The 23,104-nt window shown below is 48.9% G+C and overlaps 3 protein-coding genes across 5 annotated transcripts; 1 reads left to right on the top strand and 2 right to left on the bottom strand.

The window, feature by feature from the left end:
* Window positions 1-828: 828 nt before the first annotated feature.
* On the bottom strand, window positions 829-4,588 carry SNIP1 (Smad nuclear interacting protein 1). 3 transcript variants are annotated; one of them, XR_014616792.1, is made up of 5 exons: window positions 4,436-4,588; window positions 4,259-4,361; window positions 3,284-3,837; window positions 1,872-2,265; window positions 829-1,766 (listed from the first exon to the last, which is right to left on the bottom strand). XR_014616792.1 is itself a non-coding variant. In XM_084222566.1 (4 exons), the coding sequence occupies exons 1-4, from the start codon at window positions 4,579-4,581 to the stop codon at window positions 2,001-2,003; spliced, it is 1,068 nt and encodes a 355-aa protein (XP_084078692.1). In that variant the 5' UTR covers window positions 4,582-4,588; the 3' UTR covers window positions 830-2,000. The 3 variants fall into 3 exon arrangements, 1 of the variants encoding a protein (XP_084078692.1); XR_014616793.1 differs by having other exon boundaries at window positions 829-1,763; XM_084222566.1 differs by having other exon boundaries at window positions 830-2,265.
* An 81-nt stretch (window positions 4,589-4,669) lies between these two features.
* On the top strand, window positions 4,670-11,331 carry DNALI1 (dynein axonemal light intermediate chain 1). Its single transcript, XM_084222583.1, has 6 exons — window positions 4,670-4,780; window positions 4,902-4,981; window positions 5,061-5,230; window positions 7,537-7,715; window positions 9,920-10,084; window positions 11,025-11,331. Exons 1-6 carry the CDS (start codon window positions 4,700-4,702, stop codon window positions 11,058-11,060), a joined length of 711 nt encoding a protein of 236 aa, XP_084078709.1. The 5' UTR covers window positions 4,670-4,699; the 3' UTR covers window positions 11,061-11,331.
* Window positions 11,332-12,026: 695 nt separating this feature from the next.
* On the bottom strand, window positions 12,027-22,834 carry GNL2 (G protein nucleolar 2). The gene is made up of 16 exons (XM_084222528.1): window positions 22,561-22,834; window positions 22,390-22,474; window positions 20,670-20,764; window positions 19,644-19,783; window positions 18,247-18,431; window positions 17,921-17,987; window positions 16,695-16,853; window positions 16,029-16,142; window positions 15,756-15,884; window positions 15,333-15,437; window positions 15,076-15,234; window positions 14,814-14,930; window positions 14,061-14,494; window positions 13,356-13,435; window positions 12,607-12,701; window positions 12,027-12,191 (listed from the first exon to the last, which is right to left on the bottom strand). Exons 1-16 carry the CDS (start codon window positions 22,622-22,624, stop codon window positions 12,042-12,044), a joined length of 2,178 nt encoding a protein of 725 aa, XP_084078654.1. The 5' UTR covers window positions 22,625-22,834; the 3' UTR covers window positions 12,027-12,041.
* Window positions 22,835-23,104: the final 270 nt, after the last annotated feature.

Here is a 23,104-nt window from a genome sequence, read left to right as displayed (position 1 = left end):
GGGTAGATAAAAGCAGCACTGAGAGGTAAAAGAAGCAATGGGAAGGATTCCGCTAATTGATAAGTTATTTCATTTTGAGAGGGATTTGTCTTTCCAAACAAACTGTAGGTCTGCTGATAAATAAAATTGGATATTGAGAGATGAAAGAAACAATGGGAACAACCATAAATTCCATAGGAATTCCACTGACTGGCACAAGGAAAAGGAAAAGAAAAAGGGGGGGTGTACATTAAGAGGGGGTGTCTCTATTAGATGTTTTGGAAAGTTTGTACTTCTCAAGTAGCTCAGCCAGTGGGAAAAGAGAGAAGGGAAAAACAGCCAGGAAATTAGGATAAAAAGGAGGCTGCATCCTCTAACAATTGAGAGACCCCATGGGAAATGCCCCATGGCCTCTCCCTTATTGGAATAAAGTTCCAGCAGGACTCCTCTGTCTCCTTTTTGGACACAAACCTCTGGTGTTCGTGGATTAATTTTCCTGACACCTCCAACCCAAACCTTTCTATGATCCTACTGAACTGTGTCACTCCAATCCTCTGCAGTGACACTGGAGCCAGTTTGCCCTTTTGCAGTACAGCAATTCTGTCACTTCCCATTCCTGTGAGAACCCTGTCAGGGGACACAGAGTGAGCCACCCTGGGGTGGGAAAGGGGAGTGATCCAAACCTCCTGTGCTCACAGCCTCTCCAGGATACAAACTGTGCAGTTTTGAACTTATCTGGTTTCTTTACTACAGAAACAAGTACTGAAACTTCAAGTCTTCTGAGGAAAAAAGAAAAAAAGGATGCTAGAAAAATATTACAACTGAAAGCAATCAAGGCTAAATTTACAAATTGTTTATTTAAAAACCCTTGGAGTAGATATAAAGGAGCTCCTCCTGCTCAAACCCCATCCTACCCATCAGAAACCCCACAGCAATGCCCCATATTTACACTATCCATGTGTACAACAAGCACCTTTGTGTACAGTCTGTACACAGCAGGGACAAACAGGTGAGACCACAAACACCCAGGTGAGTCAGTGAAGTGTGGGACACACACATCGAACATAAAGCAACACTGGAGAGACACCAAAAACTCTGCAACTCCCACTGAGTGGGACTGGTGCTTCTCTCCCTAAACACTGACTTCTTCACTGTTAAACAAAGGACTTGGGTTAAGTTTTTATAAAAAGAGAACTTAAATAGTGCAAACTGGTTAAAACATGTCACCCTATCAAAGGTGTTTCTGTCTGACACAAACAAACCCTGGGGTGGGGTCAGAAATAAGGGCTCTAGCTTACAACCCAGACTCCACATCCAGGACAGTTTCAGCATCATGTCTGGGAACAGGAAACTTGGGTCACAGTCTCATCACCTGAAATTCCAGGAACTGTTTAACTTCCGTTTCACGTTCCCTTGTGATTTCCAGGCGGAATTCCAGTGAAATGCCTGTCCCTCAGTCACCATGAGACAAATTAAATACCAAAAACATACAAATACATGAGGACCTTTGCCACATTTCTGCCATTTTAGCAGTGATCCAGGTAAATTCTCCTGTCAGGACTCCCAAGAGGCAGAGGAATTTGGCAAACTACGGAACAGGACGTGCATCAGGTACTCTCTAACTAACCTTTCAGTCTGTAGCATTTTCAAAGGGATATAACAAAACAAGTCATAAAAATAATTTTCCAGATGCTGTCTGTGTTTGACATGGTTTGCTGGAAGAGTCTGGCAACATCTGTGGAGGGTTTCCAGCACCAGAGTTTTCACATCCAGGTGCTCTTCGGCTTCTTGGGAGAAAAATAAAATAAAAATAAAGCTGTATTTCCTGATATGCAAAACTATCAAACATGAATAACAAGCAAAGCCCCCCAAAACAAACTATGGGAACAGACCAGCAACAGAGAAAGGACTTTAAGGCAACAAGAGGCATCAGTGCTGCAATGCTCCGTGGTCACATCCCAGTCCCGTTCAACCGCAAGGAGTTTCCCTCCTCTGCCTCTCCCCAGCTTCTTCCTCATCCGTTAACTGTCAGACTCTTCCTCCTTCTCCTCATCCTCATCATCGTCCTTGGTGTTGGCCTCAGATTTGTCTGAGGACTCGTGGAGCAGGACGTACTCCCTGCTGCTGAAGCCAAACTTGAGCACGTCCTTCTCCTTCAGTTCGTAGTAGCGCTGGGGCTCGATGCGCTGGTTGTTGAGGAAGGTGCCGTTCCCCGAGCCCAGGTCAATGATGTAGGGCCTCACCCTGCGGCCCACGGTGCCATCAGCTCGGGTGTACTCCACCAGCCTGCAAAAAAACCACTGCTGAGCCACCAGAGAGACTGCAAACATGTTCCTAAAGCAGCAGAGGCAGAAACTGTGGTGGGTTTCCACCGGTACTCAAAGACAGCTTATAACTGAGAGCCTTGTAACTTTTTAACCTAAACTGTAAAAACATGAACTAAACTCACTTTTCTTACTTATGCAGGAAAAAAAAACCCCAAAAAACCAAAAAACAACTGCATTATCAAAAACAATTCAAAAATCATCTTAAATTCCTTCAAAACTCCTCCCAGTCCCAAAGCTGCCTGAGCTCTCACCGGTACTGGAAGACAGCTTATAACTGAGAGTCTTATAGCTTTTTAACCTATACTGTAAAAGCATGAACTAAACTCACTTACCTATGTAAGAAAACAAAAAAACCACACTGCATTATCAAAACCAATTAAAAAAATCTCATCTTAAATTCCTTCCAAGCTCCTCCCACTGCTGAGCTCTCACCAGTACTGGAAGACAGCTTATAAATAAGTATAACTTGTAGCTTTTTAACCTATACTGTAAAAACATGAACTAAACTCACTTACCTATGTATGAAAACAAACAAAAAAAACCCCCTGCATTACCAAAACCAATTCAAACCCCTTGAATTCCTTCCAAGCTCCTCCCACTGCTGAGCCTCACCGGTACTGGAAGACAGCTTATAAATAAGTATAACTTGTAGCTTTTTAACCTATTCTGTAAAAATATGAACTAAACTCACTTACCTATGGAAGAAAACAACAAAAAAAAAAACCCTGCATTATCAAAACCAATTCAAAAATCATCTTGAATTCCTTCCAAGCTCCTCCCACTACCGAGCTCTCACCGGTACTGGAAGACCGCTTATAACGAAGTATAACTTGTAGCTTTTTAACCTATACTGTAAAAAGATGAACTAAACTCACTTACCTATGAAAGAAAACAAAAAACCCACACTACATTACCAAAACCAATTCAAAAATCTCATCTTAAATTCCTCCCAAGCTCCTCCCACTGCCGAGCCTCACCGGTACTGGAAGACGGCGTGCTGCTTGGAGCAGGAGGGGTGGTCGATGGGGATGTCGGCGATGCGGCGGTGCCGGCCCAGCAGGTAGGCGCTCTGCCGGTGGATGTACATCACGGGCAGGAACTCGTCGTTCTTGAAGGGGTACAGGCGCCAGCGCGTCTTGGGGATGCGCGCCTCGGGCGGCTCGCTGTACTTGATCACCACGCCCCGGAAGGTGTTGCTGTCCTCCAGCAGCGCCCCCGACAGCTCGAAGCTCGGCTTCTCCTTGTTGGCGGCGGGTTTTTCTTTCTGTTTGCCCTCCGGCTGCCAGGGCTCTGCGTTGGGCTCGCCCTGCCGGTGCTCTCGCCTCCTCTCGTTGTGCAGCTCCCTCTCTGCCTGCTGCTCCCGCAGGTTCTGTGCGTCCCGCTCGTGGCTGCGAGCTCCCGGCCGGTCGCCGGGGTTCTTCTTCCTGTCGGAGTGCTCCTTGTGCCTATCCCGGTCCCGCCGCTGCTCCTGCTCTGCTGGGTGCCTCTGCTTCCTCTCCTCGTTTCCCCTGCGACAGTGATCATCTCGCTCCTGGAAGGGACAACCAGAGTCAAAGAGCAGCACATCTACCTCGGCCTTTACACGCTGGGAAAACACGTACTGGGATGTGGAACTGATTTCCTTGCTAAGCTACTTGGGTTCCCGCAATTTGAATGGAATAAAGCACCAGAAACAGGCAGGGCAGCCTGCTCTGGGGAAAGGACGCAGGTGCCAGGGACACCTGTGCTGGGACACCGGCAGGCTCCGTCCGACAGGAGCTCCTGGCACGGGTGGCACAGCCTGAGCTGGGCAGCGGGAGCTCCTGACTCGCCCAGATGCCCCCTCCGCTCACGGGACACCACGCAGGGCCCACTCAGAACTGACAAATGAAGAGGCGCCTTCTGTGCCCTCCACGGCCGAGTCCCCGGGAACCGCGTCCGCGGGGCCCCGCTGCACCGACAGCCGCACTCACCTGCTTCACCCTCACGGCGCCGTGGTGCGGGCTGTGGCTGCGGCTCCTCCTGCCTCGCGGGGAGCGGCTCCTCCGCCCGGACCTGCTCCTCCGCCGGGGCGACCTGTGGAACAACGGGAGGGGTTGAGCGTCGGGGCCGGGCCGAGCGTGGCGGGCCGAGCGGCTGGGCCTCCCTACCTACTGCCCGCGCGCGATCCTGCCGGGCCCCGCCGCTCCTCGCTCGGCGGCGACGGACTGCGCCGGGGGCTCCGCCGCTCGGCCTTCACCGCCACCTCCCGCCGCCGCCGCCGCTCTCTCCGCCTCTCCTCCGCCGCTGCCTCCATGGCGCCCGCCCCGACGGAAGTGCCGCCACTTCCGGCCCGCAGCGCTTCCGGCCGCCAGCGCTTCCGGCCGGGCGTTGCTGCGCGGCGCGGTCGCCATGGTGACGGGGCCGCGGCCGCCATGGCGGCGCCGCCGGAGTCGCTGCTGCGGTACTGCCCGCCCGTGCTGGTGTCCCGCCGAGGAGACAGATCCCCCGCGGCGGTGAGCGCCCAGGGGGCACGCAGGGGGGCACCGCGCCCCGCCGGGGCTGAGCGGACCGGCGGCCGAGCGCGGCGCGGTGCCCCGCCCGCTCCTACGGCGCTGTCCTCTCGTGTTCCCGCAGGGTCAGACCCCGCGCACTCCCGCCGGCTTCTCCGCCACGCAACAGCCGCAGGAGCTCCTGAACGCCATCCTGCCGCCGCGGTGAGCGGGGCCGGGCCGGGGCCGGCGGTGCCCGGGGGGCGCCCGGTGCCTCCGGTAACGGCCGGTGCTTGTCTGGCAGGGAGTGGGAGGAGGCGCAGAAGCTGTGGGTGCAGGAGGTGTCCACCGCGCCCAGCACCCGCCGCGACGTCGTGCAGCTGCAGGAGCAGCTGGACCGGCAGCTGCAGCAGCGGCAGGCGCGGGAGACCGGGCTGTGCCCCGTGCGCAGGGAGCTCTACACGCAGTGCTTCGGTCAGTGCCCGACACGGGGACACACACCTGGGGACACACACCTGGGGACAGCCACCTGGGGACACACACCTGGGGACACACACCTGGGGACAGCCTGGGGACACACACCTGGGGACAGCCTGGGGACAGCCTGGCAGGGGGGGCTGCGCGGGAAAAACTGCCTTGAGCCCTCCTGGTTATCCTCTAGCTGCGCTTCAACCGAGTTTGTTTAAAGTTACGTACAGCCGGGTGTGTGTTACACGCTCTAATGAAGCGGTGCTGGGCTCCCGAAGGTGAGGGGTTGCCTGCATGTGAAAACCAGCTTTAAATCCTCATAGTTAGCCTCTTAGCTGCACTTCACCCAAGTTTTTTAAAGTAACTTGTAGCTGTGTGTGTGTTACACACTCCACAGTGTGGGCTCCCAATGGTGAGGGGTTGCCTGCACGTGAAAAACAGCTTTAAAGTTAAAAACGGCTTTAAATCCTCGTAGTTATCCCCTTAGTTTCACTTCAACTAAGTTTATTTAAGGTTACTTATAGCTGTGAGTATATTACACACTCTAATGGCACAGTGCTGGGCCCCCAAGGGTGAGGGTGGCCACGGGGTGGAGAGCAGAATCCTCTGAGAGCTCCCTATGACTGCAACAAGGCATTACAGGTTTTTAAGTGTTTGCTGTTGCAGCTTTAGGGGATCTGAAGGGCTGCACCACCACTCTGCTTTTACCTGCTGCACTCAATGCAATGTAACAGCTGCAATGTAACAAAACAAATCAATTATTACTGTCTCTGATACATGTCATGTGCTAAATGTGGGCCCATTTACCCCAAAGGCCTGTATTTACCTTTCCAGGACCCTCTCTAATCCCTCTTTAACCTTCTGTATAAAAGCTAAAGCTTCAGGCAGCACTTCCAGGGCTTCATTTTCTCCTCAGGGCCCCATTTACCCTTCCAGAACCCTATTTACTCCCTAGACAGCCCTCTTTACTCTTCCAGGACTCCATTTACACTTCAGGACCCCACTGACCCTTCATGGCCCCATTTACCTCTCCAGAACCCTATTTTACACCACCATGTAATAAGGATAATTATTATTAGCAGTCTTAAGCTGCACCAAGGGAAATACAGGTTTGATATTAGGAAAAAGTTTTTACAGAAAGGGTGATAAAGTACTGGAATGGTCTGCCTGGGGAGGTGGTGGAGTCACCATCCCTGGGTGTGTTTAAAAAGAGATTGGATGTGGCACCCAGGGAGGTGATGGGGCTGGAAGGTCTCTTCCAACCCAGTGATTCTGTGATTCTGTGTGTGATTCCCTGTCCCTGGCTGTGTGGCACAGTGAGTGGATGAGTGTCATCACAAACGGGTCCCCAGCTGGGTAAATAGTGACATAGACTCCCTGCATTTTACAGAAGACTGATCATTTACTTTATTAAGAAATTTATTGCTTTTTTATACCCTAGCTCACTACAAGTAGACCTAATTGGTCCTTTACTTAAAACACCATCACCATTAGCTAATTAAAAACCACCCTTTGGTAAACACATCTCCACAACCCATTCCACATGTTCCCAACACCAGGTGCAGCAAGAACTGTTTCTCATTCTTTTTTATGATCCTCTCAGAAAGATATCTGGGAAAGCTGTCTGTTTCTTCCAGTGACCAGAGAGCTGTTCACTATTTCAGTGGCCCGAGAGCTGTTCACTGAGAGAGCTGTTCACTGTTCTCTCAGTGGCCAGAGCTGTTCACTGTTCCTCTCACTGGCCAGAGCTGTTCACTGTTTCTCCCAGTAGCCAGAGAGCTGTTCACTGTTTCTCCCAGTGCCCAGAGAGCTGTTCACTGTTTCAGTGGCCAGAGCTGTTCAGTGTTCCTCCCAGTGCCCAGAGAGCTGTTCACTGTTTCAGTGATGAGGGAGCTGTTCACTGTTTCAGTGGCCAGAGCTGTTCAGTGTTCCTCCCAGTGGCCAGAGAGCTGCAGCCACAGGTGAGATGTCACTGTAGGACACAAAACAACACGACATGGACTCGCTGCTCTTTCCAAGGTAAAAAAGAGACCTTTATTTTTCTGACTCCAACATTTATAGATTTCCAAAGTGACAGTGGATTGGAGGGTGAAAGTGCCACCTCTCCAATGACCCTGCACAAACCAACAGCCCATCAAATTCCTCCTCCTCCATAAGAGACTACAAAACAACAAGTCATTTACACAAATCGTGCGAGAAACTTTGTTACAGGAATATAACCATCAGAAGGCTTAAAAAATCTTCACAGAATAGAGCAGAGCAGCTGTGTGCCTCGCAGAGGCCCTGCAGGCTCTGTCCCTCGTGCCTTGCAGACGAGCTGATCCGGCAGACCACGGTGAGCTGTGCAGAGCGGGGGCTGCTGCTGCTGCGCGTACGGGACGAGCTGCAGCTGACGCTGTCGGCGTACCAGGCGCTCTACGAGAGCAGCGTGGCCTTCGGCGTGCGCAAGGCGCTGAAGGCCGAGCAGGGCAAGTCTCACCTGGAGAAAAGGGTGAGCCAGCTGTGGTGTAGTGCGGGTTTATGCTTTGGAATGCTTTGAAGGAGTTTTGGTTTTATATCCCCATAGTTTTCCCAAATGGTTTATCCCAGACTGTACCCCCTTCCCTTTACCTGTGTAATCCCTCTCCCTTGCTGAGATCATCCCCAAATCCCCACCTTGGCTCTCTGTCAATCACTCAGCATCCCATCCCCTCCATCTAGAAGCTTCGGTCCAGGATGTCAACTGATTAGCCAGGGTTCAGCCCCCCAAGCATTACCCCATACACTGTCCTAAATGTCTCTCCCCCAGTACCCATCCCTTAGGGTCAGTAAAATGTTACCTACTTTTGGTTTCCACCTCCCTTTAAATGTAACCTTGGCACCTCTCCCCGGTGCTCTCAGCAGGAGGCCCCTGAGGTGTGGGAGCTCCACAGAGCTCCTGAATAAAACCTTGGATTAACCCCTGCTAAGAGTCGGCCCTTTATCTTCCACTGATGTCTCTAATGTCTCTTCTCTACAAAGGCGACTAACCTAGCTGCCCTCAGCACTCTTGGGGAATGAGAGAGTGTCTCCCTGCTGTCCAGGGCTCCTGAGAGGCTCCCAGAGGCACAGAGACACACCTGCACAAAAGGGTCTAAAGGCCACAGGGTGTAAGCAGATTTCCTTGCCAAACTACTTGAGGTCCTGTGGTGGTGTTCACAGGGGTGCGAGGATAAGGGAAGAGATGAGAATCTTGACTCTGTATTTCAGAAGGCTGATTTATTATTTTATGATATATTAAAAGAAAATTATATATTAGAACTATACTAAAAGAATAGAAGAAAGGATTTCATCAGAAGGCTAGCAAAAGAAGGAATGATAATAAAATCTTGTGACTGACCAGAGAGTCCAAGACAGCTGGACTTTGACTGGCCATTAATTAAAAACAACCAGATGAGACCAATCCCAGACCCACCTGTTGCATCCCACAGCAGCAGATAATCATTGTTTACATTTTGTTTCTGAGGGTTCTCAGCTTCTCTGGAGGAAAAGTTCTAGCAAAAGGAATTTTCATAAAATATGTCCTTGACGGGTTCCAACAAGGCGCTCTGCAGGCACTGTGCAGACTGTGGGAAAGTTGTTTCATTTCCTGTAGTCTGCACAGTGGAATTTTGGTCTGCTATGCTAATTCCAAACCTCCACCTTGACACCTTCCTGTTTGCCTTACAGTGCTTATGTCAAGTGTTTGTTGTGGTGGGTTATTTTATGGGAAGATCCTTCTTGGATGGTGTTTAGAGAATTTCTGCTCTTTAAATCTTTAAAGCTTCCCATTGTACAATGGATTCTAGATAATTACATTATAGACATAATCCACTGTCTCTGCTCACCATGTATGAACTATGATACTGAATTTCTTTGTCTTTTACTGTTGAAAACAATGCAAAAGCAGAGTTTCATTAGTCCTAATATCCCAATTAATATAATACAATTATTTTACTGAAACCTGTTATCTTTTCTCAAGTCTTGACTGAGAATTAAAGTGAGACAACGTGAGTGACGCCTTGGGGTCCCCTGATGGAGCTTTCTGCACGTGAAAATAGCAAATTTTACATCCTTAAACCCATTGTTTCCGTTTCCACAGGATGGCAGCAAAGACCATCAAAATACTCAGCTCACTGTCCTCAGGCTTAGCTGCACTTCTGAAGCTTGTTGCACAGCTTTAAAGACTGCACCACACACCACTTGGTCCTGACGCCTTAAATTTTAGCTCTTGTATTTTTCAGATTCTGCACTGCATTAGTATGTAACTCTGAACTTCATATAGACTGTTAGCAAGTTCTCCTCACAGTTTAGTTAGTCAAAACAATTCTTTTTCCTTTCCTGAGAACACCATTATAGCTTCAGGCCCAAAAAGTATGAACAACAGCAAATTGAGGAGAGCAAACTGGGAGGATGGGAGTTCATAACCTGAAGCTGTAATTGGACAATTAACTCCAACATGGAAATGGACCAATACTTATAAAAGTGTGAAAACTCTTGACCTGTGGTGCATTTTGGGTGTAGCCTTGGCCAGGCTCTGGCACTGCTCAAGGTGGATCCTTTGAAAGCCTTTCAATAAATACCTCCTTCATTCCTTTAACTCTGTCTAGCCTCTGTTCTAACTAGCCTCTCAAGGCATCTGAACTGAAAATTGACTGTTTCCCAACAAAACTTGAGACATCTGTACTCTTTTCCAAGATTGCAGAGCTGGAAGAGGAAAAGGAGGAGCTGGAAAAACAAGTGAGTGAAGAGAAAGCGAAATGTGAGGCCATTGAAAGGCAAGAAACTGAACGGCGAGAAATAGAAGAGAAGAAACACAGTGAGGAGGTTCTGTTCCTCAAACGGACAAACCAGCAGCTGAAGGTCAGTAAAAATCCAGAATTCCAAATAGTAGTGGTAAAATTCTCATTAAAACCATTAAAGCCCCAGTAACACAACACACCATTTAACATTAAATATTACCCAAGAACAACTGTGCAGGGACCGGATAATTATTTGTGCTTGTGGCTTTGGGGAGAACAGTTTCTGCTCTCTACTTTGTTTTTAAAAAGAAAAAAAAACAAACCCACATCTTTTGAGTAAGGAGAGAATGTCACCCTGAACAGCATCAAATGTTTCTGGCTACAGCTAAAAACATTTCCCTTAGAGCAAGCTGCTTTTCCTGCAGATCCTACTTTCAAACTCACATTTTCAGGCTGCCTTGGAATGTCTTAGGACACAAAATCTTAGATGTGTGTTGCCCCTGAATCAGATTTTTCCTTGAAGTACCTGTACTTGACTAGCTGCGTGTGCCACTGCTGAGGGTTCTTGTGGTGGCTGCTCCCATCCATCCGCTAACTGGCATCAAATTTTCTCAGTAATCACAAAATTTGCTGTTCCCAGCTACTCTTGTCCCAGAGTCAGTTCATGTTCCAAATGCTAGAGAGCCAAATACTTAATTTAGCTCACATAGTCCAGCTTCAAATCTGAGAATTCAGACCACTGTTTCAACAGCTTTTATTTAATTTCCTCCTCAATGCTTCACATTCTAAACAGAGTCTCTCATCCTACGGAGCCAAGGCCAGCTCTGTTCTCCTCAGAATGCAACAATTGTGCATGCCAGGAACGACAAACTAATTTATAAAACATGTAGGAATGGAATTGCTGGGGAACAAACCTGGCCTGGCTCTCCTGGCAGCAGCACAGCATCCCTCAGCTCCTTGCTGTGAACATCCAACAGAAAATTTAGCCCTTCACAGCATTGAAGGTTTATTTTTTTAGGTTAGGAAATCTAATTTGTCTCGCTGTCTCATTTGTTTTTCAGGCCCAACTTGAATGCATCATTGCAGCAAAGAATTAATTGTTTTGTTGTCCTCAAGGCAGGCTCAGAAGAGCTGTCAGAGCAAGAAGCTTGCAATTAGTGACAAAGATTTGTCTTCCTAAAATGATCCTGAGTTTTCACTTACCAGTAACAGCAGGCAGTGTAACTGTGTTCTTTCTTTCTCTCTTAAAGAGTTGAAATTCAAGAGCTTTATTAATTATTGCTCCCTCCTTCAGAGCCATCTCAGCAGTCAGCTCTTTGAACAGTGAACTTGTCTGGAACTTGCCTGTTGGTAATGTGCTAATGACCTTCAAAGCAATAACTAATAAACATTTTTAAATGCAAATATCTCTCTGACATTATTAACTTGAAAATGTTGTAGAAGATTCAGAAATATAAAAGTGCCTACAAGCAAAGTAAGTCACATGAACAAAGAAAGAAATGGCAGCTCACTCTTGGGCAGGTGTCTTGGGGGCATTTCCTTGAGTACCTGCAAGCTGGGGGCAACTGTACACGGAAATCCCTTGTCAGAACCATCAGCAGTAACTGAGCACAGGCAACACCAGAGCTCTGGGTGTGACTGTTTCTGGTGAAAGGAAGGGGCACAATGGCAGATTCACTTCTCAATGGAAGCAAATGAAATCCCTGCTGGAGGTACCTCTGTGAGCAGCTGGTTACATAGAAGGTGAACAAGGGAAAGAGAATTCCCTGTAGTCATGTGAAAAACCCCATAAAGCCATTTTCCAGAACAAAACCCACCCAAACCCCACCACTGAGCAACACTGGAATAGCTGTTTGGCCACTGCAGTGTTTGCTGGCCTGGGACAGCGATGTGGAAATACCATCAGCTCCAACTGCACAAAGAACTTTCAGATGATGCAGAAACAAAGAGAGAGATGCTGCTCCTGGGGCCAGGACAGACCGGTCACACTGGGCTTTGAACAGGAACCGCAAGTTTTATAGTAAAAAAAGCCACCGCATACTAGAGCTGTTTTATGTAAAATTTAATAGAATAAGCAGCTATTGCTTATGGTTGTATTTTTTGTGCTTTGATCTTTGTCCCTCCAAGCCAGTTTTTTTCTTGTTCTTATTCTTATTTTTCACGTTGTGAGTTTCATAATACCGGACTCCGACTTTCTTGGAGCGCTGCTGCCTCTCGGCTCGTCTCCTCTGCAAACACAAAACACATTAGCAAATCCCCAGCATCCAGAGCCTCAGTGTCTGCAACTCTCCAATGGTGTTCACTTTGCATTCCACACACGTTAAGTAAAATAAATAATTTCAAACAAAATGTTACTGATGTGACTCTGTACAGAACCCACCCGCCCTGCTCTTACGGGAGAAAGCTCCGCTTCAGTCTTTACAGCAAGACACAAGATTCAATCTGGTGTGCATAGTCAGGTAAGAGGGGGGTGACAGAAGTTATCACAGAACATTCATAACAGAATTCTGTTTTCACTCCCCTTCTGTTCATGCCCAAAATCTGAAAGCTCTTTAGTGACACCAGGCTCGTTAGTGATATCGCCAAGGATAAAAAAGCCACCTTATTTCCCTGCTCAGCTGTACTACAGCAAAGCACACTTACTTCTTTGGATGTGAGTTTCTTACGAGGCTGTTTACCCGACTGGTCATCATCATCATCACTTTCCACTTCTTTAATCTTTCTTTTCTTCTCTGTGCCTGCAAACAGCAGAGATCATGCCCTTGGTATCTTCCAGAACACTCATTTGTTTGAAGAATTGCAGGCTGAGGTCACCATTTCAACTCCTTGAGCAACATATTCCCTTGGCTGTATTTAAGAGCTTCTACCAAAACAACATGAATGTTCCTCACAGCTATTACCATGAAAACTGCTCTCAAGCAGCAGGTTGCTGCAGTCCCATCCAAGTCCGGGAGAATTCCACAATCCTGTCAGGACAGGGCTCTCCCACCTCATTGTGCCTTTACTCAAACTGACAACTCAGTAAAACCTTAGAGCTTGAAGTATCTCTGCTTTTATAAGATCCCAAAGCCCATCCACTCCTTCCTATAACACCCAGGGCTGTTCTGGCTGCAGCCTGCCTGGAGCCCAGGCTGCTGGAACTCAACACTTGCCCTCACTGTGTCTTCCCTCCTGAGAGGGACATCTCCCATCACACACCCAGCTGTTCCACAGGAAGGCTACACCAGGTCAGCAGCACCCTTGGGACAGCTAAAGGCAGATTTAAGTAGCTTTAGGGGAAAAGATCTTGCACGCAGGATCCAGTGGATGATTCTCCCCTTAATGCCATTTTTTTTCTCTGTCTTGTAAGATTTCCAAATGTAGATTAAGAACATCTACTAATCTTGTTTTACCTCTGTCTTCAGTTTTTTTGGGTTCTTCAGCCTTCCCCGTGGATTTTGCAAACACTTGGTCACTGAGTCGCTTGGGGATTCTATGGAAGATAAAACCAGCAATAAAAGATTGTTGTTACACAAACAGTGACCACCTCTGAGAAGCCATCAGACTCCAGCAGATCCCAGTCCCCTGTCAGCATCAAAGCCAGTCTTTGCACCAGAATATTGCAATACCCTTGTTGCTGGAGTTACTGCGCTTGTGTGTTATATGAGAGAGAAAATGTAGCACTTAAACCTTGAAATCTCCTTCCTCACAAGGCTGGTGGGTGAGCTTTGCTAAAACTGGGCCTGCTGTATGGGCCAGGATTCACTGCACATGCACAAAGACCCAGGTATATCCAGCCTTGGGATTACCCAACATCAAGGAGCGATCCAAGGATGCAGTATTGCTGCGCAGATAACCAAGATAATGCTAACTCCAATCCATAGTTTAGGAGCCAGATTTTCAAAAGTGAGAACATTTTTAATTTGCTGGTAAATAGCAGCTCTTGGAATAATCTTTCAAAAACAAACTGCTACTTGGCCCAATTCCCAACCCTTATAGCTAAGCCAGATAAGCTGTGGCAACTTATGTGTATCAAGCAAGTCAGAAATGGAGCCAATCTACAGCAGAGCCTCATCAACCCTTCCCCCCCCTGCAATGAATTGGACAGATTCAGGTACCTTATTGCTGAGAATCTCTTGGCCTTGGCTTTATCCAAAAATTTTCTGTATTTTGCAATCTTGTCCTCCAAAGCCTTAAGAACTGATTTAGAGCTCTCCTGAGCACCTGGTGCCACCTGCAATTCCTCCTCATCCTGGACCTGATGTTCCTCATTCTCCTCTTCCTCCTCCTCCTGTTGCTCCTCCTCTCCAGAAGAATCATTGTCAGTGTCATCAAAACCTGGCACATCCACAGGAACCAGGTCTTCTTCCGAGAACTGAGGTGCCACGTTAATCCTGCCGAAGTTCTGCCGAACGTGGGACATGAGCTGCCTGATTTCATTGTTGGTGTTGTTCCCCTCTTCTGTTGGCTCCACTCCTGGTGCCACCAACTCAGAGACTTTCTCCTCAGTGATATCTTGGCTGGATGTCACAGCTGCTTCCAACACAGGAGGCTGCAAGGAAGAGCAGGATGTATTAACCCCAAAGGCTGTCCCACCATCTCCAGGAACAACTTCCATTTTCTCTTGTTGGAAAAAGCCTAAGATGACAACATGATTACTGACGTTTCTGGAAGTAATGACTCAGACATCTCTGTAAAGAGCACTGCTACCTGGTCCTCACCAAATTCAGGTTTCACATGAAGGACCATGCTTGGGCAGAGGCCAGGACATGCACTGCCCAAGTTTCATGGCACTCTGGGAAAAGCAGCAGTGAATACCATTAGGAAAATCAAATATGAGGGAAGAGGAGGCACAAGCATCACATTCTTACCTGGGGACCTGGCTGATCTGGTTCTGCCATTGGTGGCATCACAAAGAAAGGGATTCTGCCCCTCTGCCAGTCATTGAGAACCATCTTGCTCACAGTCTGCAAGTCAGGCTCACCACCCTGAGAAAAACAGGAACGGTTTATGTCCATGTTTGTGGGGCACACAGCCCCCCCATGCCCCATGAGCAACAGAAACATTGCCATTTCCCATGTTCAGAACAGGCCACAGGCTCTTCCAGCCCACAAATACAGGAAGCTGGCACACCTTTAGCAGTTTTCCAGTCCTAGCAGCAAGTTTCTCAAGGAAGTCTTCTGCATCCGTCCAGGAATCAATTTTGTATGTCTTCCTGATGTACTCTGCTTTGGCTCTTTCCAGCACAGCAACAATATGGTCTTCAGGGCTCTTAATCTTTTCAACTTGAACCTGAAAAAGCCCAGCAGAGCATCAGTAGAGGATCAGCCCTCTGGCACCATCACAGTGCAAACAAGCAAAGCCTTCCAGCCCCCAGTGCAGGCACATACCACTCCCTTCAGCACAATGTCTGTCTCTGAGTCTCCTGATGGATAAACCACCCCGGGGCAGTCGATGAGGAAGATCCGCCGCATCAAGGTGATGTACTGCCACACCTGGAAGAGACCAGCAGCTCCCCATCAGCACCTCCACACAGGCCTTGCTTCATTTTTGAGGACCAGAGTCAGAGAAACAGAGCCTGACCCAGCATTTGGATCAGGGAGTGAGGGCAGCTGAGCATTCCCATCACAGCCCTGCAGTACGGCAGGGTGGGAATTTGGGAATGCTGCCAGAGCAGGGCCTCAGAGCAGGGACTGTCCATGAGCCCCTCCTCAGGGTCACACAGCCTGTGCAGGTCAGTGCAGAACCTGACAAGGTCATCAGGCTGATTTCACATGACCACATTTGTATCTTTAGCACTGGGATGTCCCTACCTTTGTTTCCCCTGCAATGGGGGCCACGCTGCAGACCTTCTTGGAGCGCAGGGTATTGATCACTGAGCTCTTGCCAACGTTGGGGTAACCAATGAATCCCACACTGATCTGCTTCTTGTCAGAGTGTAACTGGTGAGAAATGACAGATTCTTTCACATCTTGGAGTAAGGGACAGAATTACCTCTGCAGTCCTGAACCCCAAACGCTAACAAAGCAAAAGACACACACAGTAACCCCCCAAACCAACCACAGATCCCCAAAACTGTTTTGTACCTTTCCAAACTGCCTGAGGAGCTGTATGAAAGCACCTTTGCCGAATGGGTTTGTGAGGCTGGCATGGAAAGCAAGTGTTGGATACTCCTGGGAAAGCACAGCAACCCAGCGCTTCTGGAGAGGCAAAGAGGACTGGGTTAGAGAGTGGGGCTGGACAGTGACACTCTGTGCTCAGAGAGGAGGACACAGCCTCTGCACTGGGCTCACAACTGCAACTGGCCATGAGCATTGCTAGGGAAGAACCTTTGAAGCACTTCCCCAGCCCAACAGCTAAAAGCCCTGAGTATTGTTTGTATTAAAGACAAACAATTTCCCAAAAACGCCTTCACTGCTAGCTAAAACTCATTAGTTTAATGACATAAAGCAAACCAGCTGGGGTGGATATGGATCCTAGGCAGACTAACATTTAGCACACTCTGGAGACAACAGCTGAACTGTTAAATCCAGACAGAGGAAGTAGGGAATTTGTGGCTGGCGTGTGTTGCTCAACTTGGCCAAACTTGGACAGATTTACATGGTAATTGTTACTTTTACTGCAGGCAAGCAGAGAACTCCCAGCACCCCAGTTGCAGTACGCCCTTCCAGACCAGCATGGGGACTGGCACAGAGCTCCAGCACAACAGGAACAAAGAAGGTCCACAGAATAACAGGCAGGACTGTGCTTACAGTGGCCCAGGTAGGAATGAGATCACATTTGTTCAGGACGAAAATGAGATGTTTCCAAGGCTTCTCCTTTTTAAGGTAGGATTCCACATGAGGGGAGCGAGTGCCCATGGGATCTCGGGCATCAAGAACTTGAACAACAACATCTGATGAGTCAATCACCTGAAAAATAAAAAAAAAAACACACAGAAGTAATAGATTTTGCAGAAAGCAAGATATCTGTACCTCCCAAATGAAAACTAGTCATATTTGAAACTACATCATTAATTTAAAAACCTTGTATCCTTCCCAAACTGCTAGTTCCCCACAGAGTAGTGAAGTTCAGACTAACATCCACTGATGCTCTACTCTCTTCTCTCCAAATTCAGCCTGGACAGCTGAATGACTTCTACCTGTTCTTATGCACCAGGAAAAGAAAACACAACACCCACATGGGAAAACTAAAGTGCTGTAGCACACAAACCCCCAGTGTTCATCCTCCATTCAGCAACAACTCCCTTCTACCATTTCATAATGGATCAGGTTATAAAGGATGTTTTCTGGACCAATATGAAACACACAACCAAGCAGGAACCTGCTGTTAGTCCACGAAGCAACTACAGCAGGGAGCTGTCATTTTATGACTTGTTTCAAGCCAAGTGAATTTGTTTCACAGCTTTTTCCTGCAGTTTTGGCAGCCTCTTACTGAAATCTGTTTTGCTCAACCATTCCCAGTGCTTTTAGATCCAAATGAAAAGGTCTTAAGCTACATTCAGAAATTCAGAGCAAAAAGTCAAGCAATTTCACACCTAAGAGTCACTGAGAGCACACAAACTGCTCATGCCACCCCAATTCACTCAGTCTCCATTTCTCTGGCAGCCATGGTGGCTCATGGAGAATTGAGGGTCAGAGCTCTCCCAGGATGACCCCATCAACATGCCAGATGTTTTCAGCCTAAAGAAACTTAAGGGAACATGACTCTTCTACTTGTGGTGAAGACCCAGGAATCCAAGAGAAACTTACACTTTCACTCTGCCAGTCCTCTTCTAGATCACGCATTTTAAGAATGTTTGTTTCTGTAGGACAAGAGCTCAAGAATCAAGCTCAGTCAGGCAGAGATTTAGAAATTAAAATCTACTCTTTTTGAGTTTTTGTCATTGTTGCTGTACAGGATTTCAGTGCTGTGTTGAAGCCCCTAACTGTGTAAAGGCTGACAGATGTGACTGCTACAAACCCCAAATGCCATTTACCTTGTAGAGCTCACCCCAGATTCTTTTGGACTGTCCTTTCTTAAAGATTTCCTCTTGTGCTTCATCCCTAGAAAACACCACCAGAAACATCAGCACCACAGATACAGGGTCAGGATCTTCTTCTCTTCTCTTAAACCGTTTACAGACAAAAGAGGGGACAAAGCCCAAGTACCAGTTGGTATTTAGCCAAAATCCCACATTCAGCTAATCTCCTTTTCCTTCCTTCTCACACAGTAACAGCATTGATGGAGGTACCAGATCCTTCTTTAAAAACAAGGCTGGCTTTTCATACATGTATACAATGAATCATTTTCCTTTCCAGTCACCTTACACCAGTGTCCTCTGTCACCAGGTCTCGGTCCTTGCCCTGGTCATAAGACTCTGACGAGGCCTCAGCATTCTCCACCAGAGACTGCACATCACTTGCAGACAGAGTTGGTCTCTTCCTTTGTGATTTGGGGCCAAATGTTGTTTCAAATGTTTCTGTGTCAAGAATGTGAACTCTGGAGGTCTGAGGAAAAACAGGTTGGTTAAAAAAAAACAAACCCCAAGCACCATTTTTTTCCCATTTCTCGTGACACACAGGGAAGGAGCCCCAAGTTCAACACAGCCCTGGCAGCCTCTAACAAGTGACAGGCACTTCCTTAACAATGTTTGAGTTTTCCACTTCAAGCTTTGAGAAACACAAGAGTGGATACTTAATAAGCAACAAAACATTCTGCACTTGCCAACGAACCATGCTTCAGTTCTCCCACCATAAATGGTGTCAAATGCAATTACAAGCACCGTGATGAAAATTCAGCTGCTATCTTTGATCACTGCTTGTTTTTCTAACAAGAGCACAAATCTCGCCAAATCCTCAGATTTTTGTCAGGGATAATTACAATCAAAACTAGATTTTAAAGCTTGCAATGAAAGCCAGCTTGTCTTGGAACAGCAAACAGTCCCTGGCTGAAAGGAGCAATTTGTTTTTGTAATGCATGTTTTAACACAACCTTTTTCCTAATTTAAATACTGTTCTTATGACATGAACTTAGAAAGTTTCCATATGACAAAACAGCTACCAATAGTCCAAAATAATGGTTTAGACACAGTGAAAAAAAATGGCAGTAACTAAAACTTGATGTACTAGAAATGAAGGCTGAATGAACAAGAATTTCTGATACAGGATAAAACACATGTGTTTCAGTTCAAATTCATCATGTGAGTGTCTGCAGGGTGCAGCAGCCTCAGGAAAGGCACAGAAGCTGTTAGAGGTATTAGAACTTCAGCTGGCACATGAACCTATCACAAATCAGATCATAATGTGACAGTATCATAACCTATCAATGAAGGCTCTGGGCTGGAAAGGACTTTAAAGCCCACCCAGTGTCACCCTCTGCCATGGCAGGGACACCTCCCACTGTCCCAGGTGGCTCCAAGCCCTGTCCAGCCTGGCCTTGGGCACTGCCAGGGATCCAGGGATCCCTGTGCCAGGGCCTGCCCACCCTCACAAGAAAGAATTTTTGGGGTAATTTCCTATTGGAAAATAAGAATTTTTATTAAATAATGTATCTTTCTTTGCCCTTACACTTGATGGCCACAGTGACAAGGAATCAGAACCATCCTTCCCCAAGGAATGCACTACAGCTGCCCCTTGCAGGAGCCAGTGTTTCCCAGACTGAGCAGGGCCAGCAGAGCTGCTCACAGGTGTGCACACACCTGCACAGGCAGGGATACCCACGTGTGGTTTGATCCTGTCGTGGAACAGGGACATGGGCAACTTCTTCTGCTTCATGATCACCCTGTAAGGATCCTTCATCACAGTCTCCATCTCCTCCTGGAATTTCTGCAGGGATGATTGCTTGATCACACGAGTATTTCCTGAGTGTAAGAAACAAACATCACACCTGGCCTTTCCTGATCTCAGCTGCTCCAACTGGGGACACTAATAAAACATGAACTTCCCATCTGGGAACAAAAATACCAGTGAAAACCAAAAGGGTCTTACTTGAGACCAACCCCAAAGAGGCAGCCAATGTCTTTCTTTCCCACCATTTATAGGAAATTTTAAAAGTATCTCGAGGACATTTAACAGCCATACACATGGGCAAACCATGGGGAACAAAACAGGAGCCAAAACAACCCCCCTTAGGGAAAGCAAAGCCCCAAAGCACAGGTACAGGCAAAGGGTGGCAATGATGCCTTAGGATTTCAGCTTTTCTATTTTCCATCTGTTTGTAATCCTGCAGTTCTTCAGTGTAGAACTCCACACTCCACACACAGTGTGAGCTGCTGCTTCCCCATTTTGGGCAGACACAACAATTCCTCTCCAGGCCTGGCAATCAAGGACACCTCACTGCCTCAGGCCCCAGAGATGGAAACAGAAGGGAGCTGGGGGCAGCAAACTTGGGGTCAATGACTTCATTAGCTGGAGCTGGAATTGGAAGATGAACCCCCAATATGCAAATGGACCAAAATTATAAAAGTGTGAAACCTGTGACCCCTTGTCCATTTTGGGTGCAGCCCCTGGGGGACTCTGTCTGCCCTAAATGTACCTGAAGGCCCTTCAATAAATAGAACTGATTTTTATTGCCTCAATTTTGTCTGGCCTCTGTTTTTAGGTAGCCCCAAAAAGGCAACAAGAGCAGCAGGGGTCCTTCACCTTCCCACACAGCTCTCAGAACACCATTCTGAAACAAACACCTTGCATCACACTGAATTCAACACTTTTGAAGCTTGCTGAGTCTGGAAGTTGGACAAAACTCACCAAACCATTTGATATTTGGTTCCACTCTTGCAACAGTGCCTGGTGCCACAGTTGACTGAAACTGCAGAGGTTTGATGATTTTGCCACGTTTGTTCCTAAGGGACAAATGAAGACATGTCAGTGCACAAAGGGCAGCAGTGACCCCTCCAGCCCTTGTGTGTGCCAGGCCAGAAGCAGAGGCACAGAATGCAGAGGGACCCTTCCCCTGCAGCTGGTAAATGCTGCCATGCATCCCATGGGGGTGAGTTAACCAGCCCTGAGTGGCAGTGATGGCAGTCACAGCCCTTGGTGTCACTCCAGCCTGGCCAGACCCTCCCTGCAGCAGCTTGTGACAGCCCAAGAAGGGCTCCTGGGGCTGCAAAAGGCACCAGTGCTGTTCTCTGGCAAATCCCACTCAGTTCTCTCACAAAGCCTTTGAACCAGCTCTGCAGGACTCACCCACACAGGATTTGCAAGATGAGACCTGGTTTGAACTCAGCAATGCCTCAAAATCCCTCTTGCCCATCTGCTCCCCAAACAGTGGGAAATTTGGCCAAAGAAACCAAACAAGGTGATGTGAAACAGGGCTCTCAGAACTGCCATGGCACAGACACGTGGGTGCTGCTCCCCTGCCATGGATCTCTGTGTGGCACAGAGGGGAACAGGGGGACCCTCTGTGGAGATGCTGAGGGAACTGAGGCTCTTCAGGAGTTTTGGGGGAGATTTTGAGCTGAATTCAGGAATTCTGTGTGGTTTGGGTCTCGCCAGGCAGATGCATCAAGTGTTTCCCAGCGGTATCCCTGGTATATCACTGGGCTGCTGAGAGTTCAGGATCAGACTCAGGATCAGGCCTGGGATCAGACTCGGGATCAGGCTTGGGGTCAGGATCAGGCCTAGGATCAGGCTTGGGATCAGGATCAGGCTCAGGATCAGGCCTGGGATCAGGCTCAGGACCAAGCTTGGGATCAGGCTCGGGATCAGGCCTGGGATCAGGCTCAGGATCAGGCCTGGGATCAGGCTCAGGACCAAGCCTGGGATCAGGCTCCCAAGCTCACAGGGTTACAGAGCCCACCACAGAGTGACTTAGAAAGTTTCCATATGACAAAACAGCTACCAATAGTCCAAAATAATGGTTTAGACATAGTGATAAAAATGGCAGTAACCAAAACTTGATGTACTAGAAATGAAGGCTGAATGAACAAGAATTTCTGATACAGGATAAAACACATGTGTTTCAGTTCAAATTCATCATGTGAGTGTCTGCAGGGTGCAGCAGCCTCAGGAAAGGCACAGAAGCTGTTAGAGGCATTAGAACTTCAGCTGGCACATGAACCTATCACAAATCAGATCATAATGTGACAGTATCATAACCTATCAATGAAGGCTTTGGGCTGGAAGGGACCTTAAACCGCATCCAGTGCCACCCCTGCCATGGCAGGGACACCTTCCACTGTCCCAGGTGCTCCAGCCCCAATGTCCAGCCTGGCCTTGGGCACTGCCAGGGATCCCTGTGCCACAGCTGCTCTGGGCACCCTGTGCCAGGGCATGCCCACCCTCACAGCAAAGAATTTTTGCAGTAATTTCCTACTGTAAAACGAGAATTTTTATTAAGTAATGTATCTTTCCTTCCCAGTACAGCCCCGAGGCGTTCTGTGGGCTGTCCCCGGCGCGGCCCTGCCCGGCCGGTACCGGGATCGCGGCCAGGCCAGGCCGCAGCTGCCCCGCGGGCCGGGCCGCTCACCTGCGCTCCTTCTGCCGGTACATGTTGAGGCGCCGGATGGTCGCTCGGTCCCGCATGTTGTTCCCTCCCTCGCCCCCGATGCGATCTGCGGAGACAAGAGAACATCAGCCCCGGTTCCGTTCGGTCCGCTCCGGTCCGGCCCAGCCCGCCCGGCCCGCGGCCTCCCCGTACCGGGGTTGGTGCTGGCGCGGGAGGGGTTGATGGAGCAGCGGCCCTTGTAGCGCGGTTTCACCATGGTGCCGGTGCCGGTGTGAGTGCCGGTGTCGGTGCGGGGGCCTGTGTCGGTGTGGATGCGGGTTCCGGTGCCGGTATCGGTGCGGGTGCGGGTTCCGGTGCCGGTATCGGTGCGGGTGCGGGTTCCGGTGCCGGTATCGGTGTGGGTGCGGGTTCCGGTGCCGGGACAGGCCCGGAGCGCTCGGTCCGGGCCGCGGACACACGCGCGCGGCACTTCCGGCGCGCAGCAGCGCCTGACGCGTTTCCGGGAGCCGCCGCGGGGCGGCGCAGGCGCAGGCGGCACCCCCGGGCCCGGTTGCCACGGCAACGTCGGCGCGGCCTGCCCGGCCCCCGGGTCCCTTTGTGTCCCCCTGTGTCCCCCGTGTCCCCTTCGTGCCCTGGGCTCCTGTGATCTGTGGCGCTGTGCTCCGTGTCACTGCCCGTCTCCGGAGCGGCGGTGCCGGCCCGGAGCGCCGCGGTCTGGCCGGGTCCGGCCCGGGGC

This window comes from Fringilla coelebs, assembly GCF_963513975.1.
Source record: "Fringilla coelebs genome assembly, chromosome: 28".
Taxonomy (NCBI): domain Eukaryota; kingdom Metazoa; phylum Chordata; class Aves; order Passeriformes; family Fringillidae; genus Fringilla; species Fringilla coelebs.
Note: the sequence above shows the minus strand (reverse complement) of the source record. Positions and strands in the feature narration are given on the sequence as shown.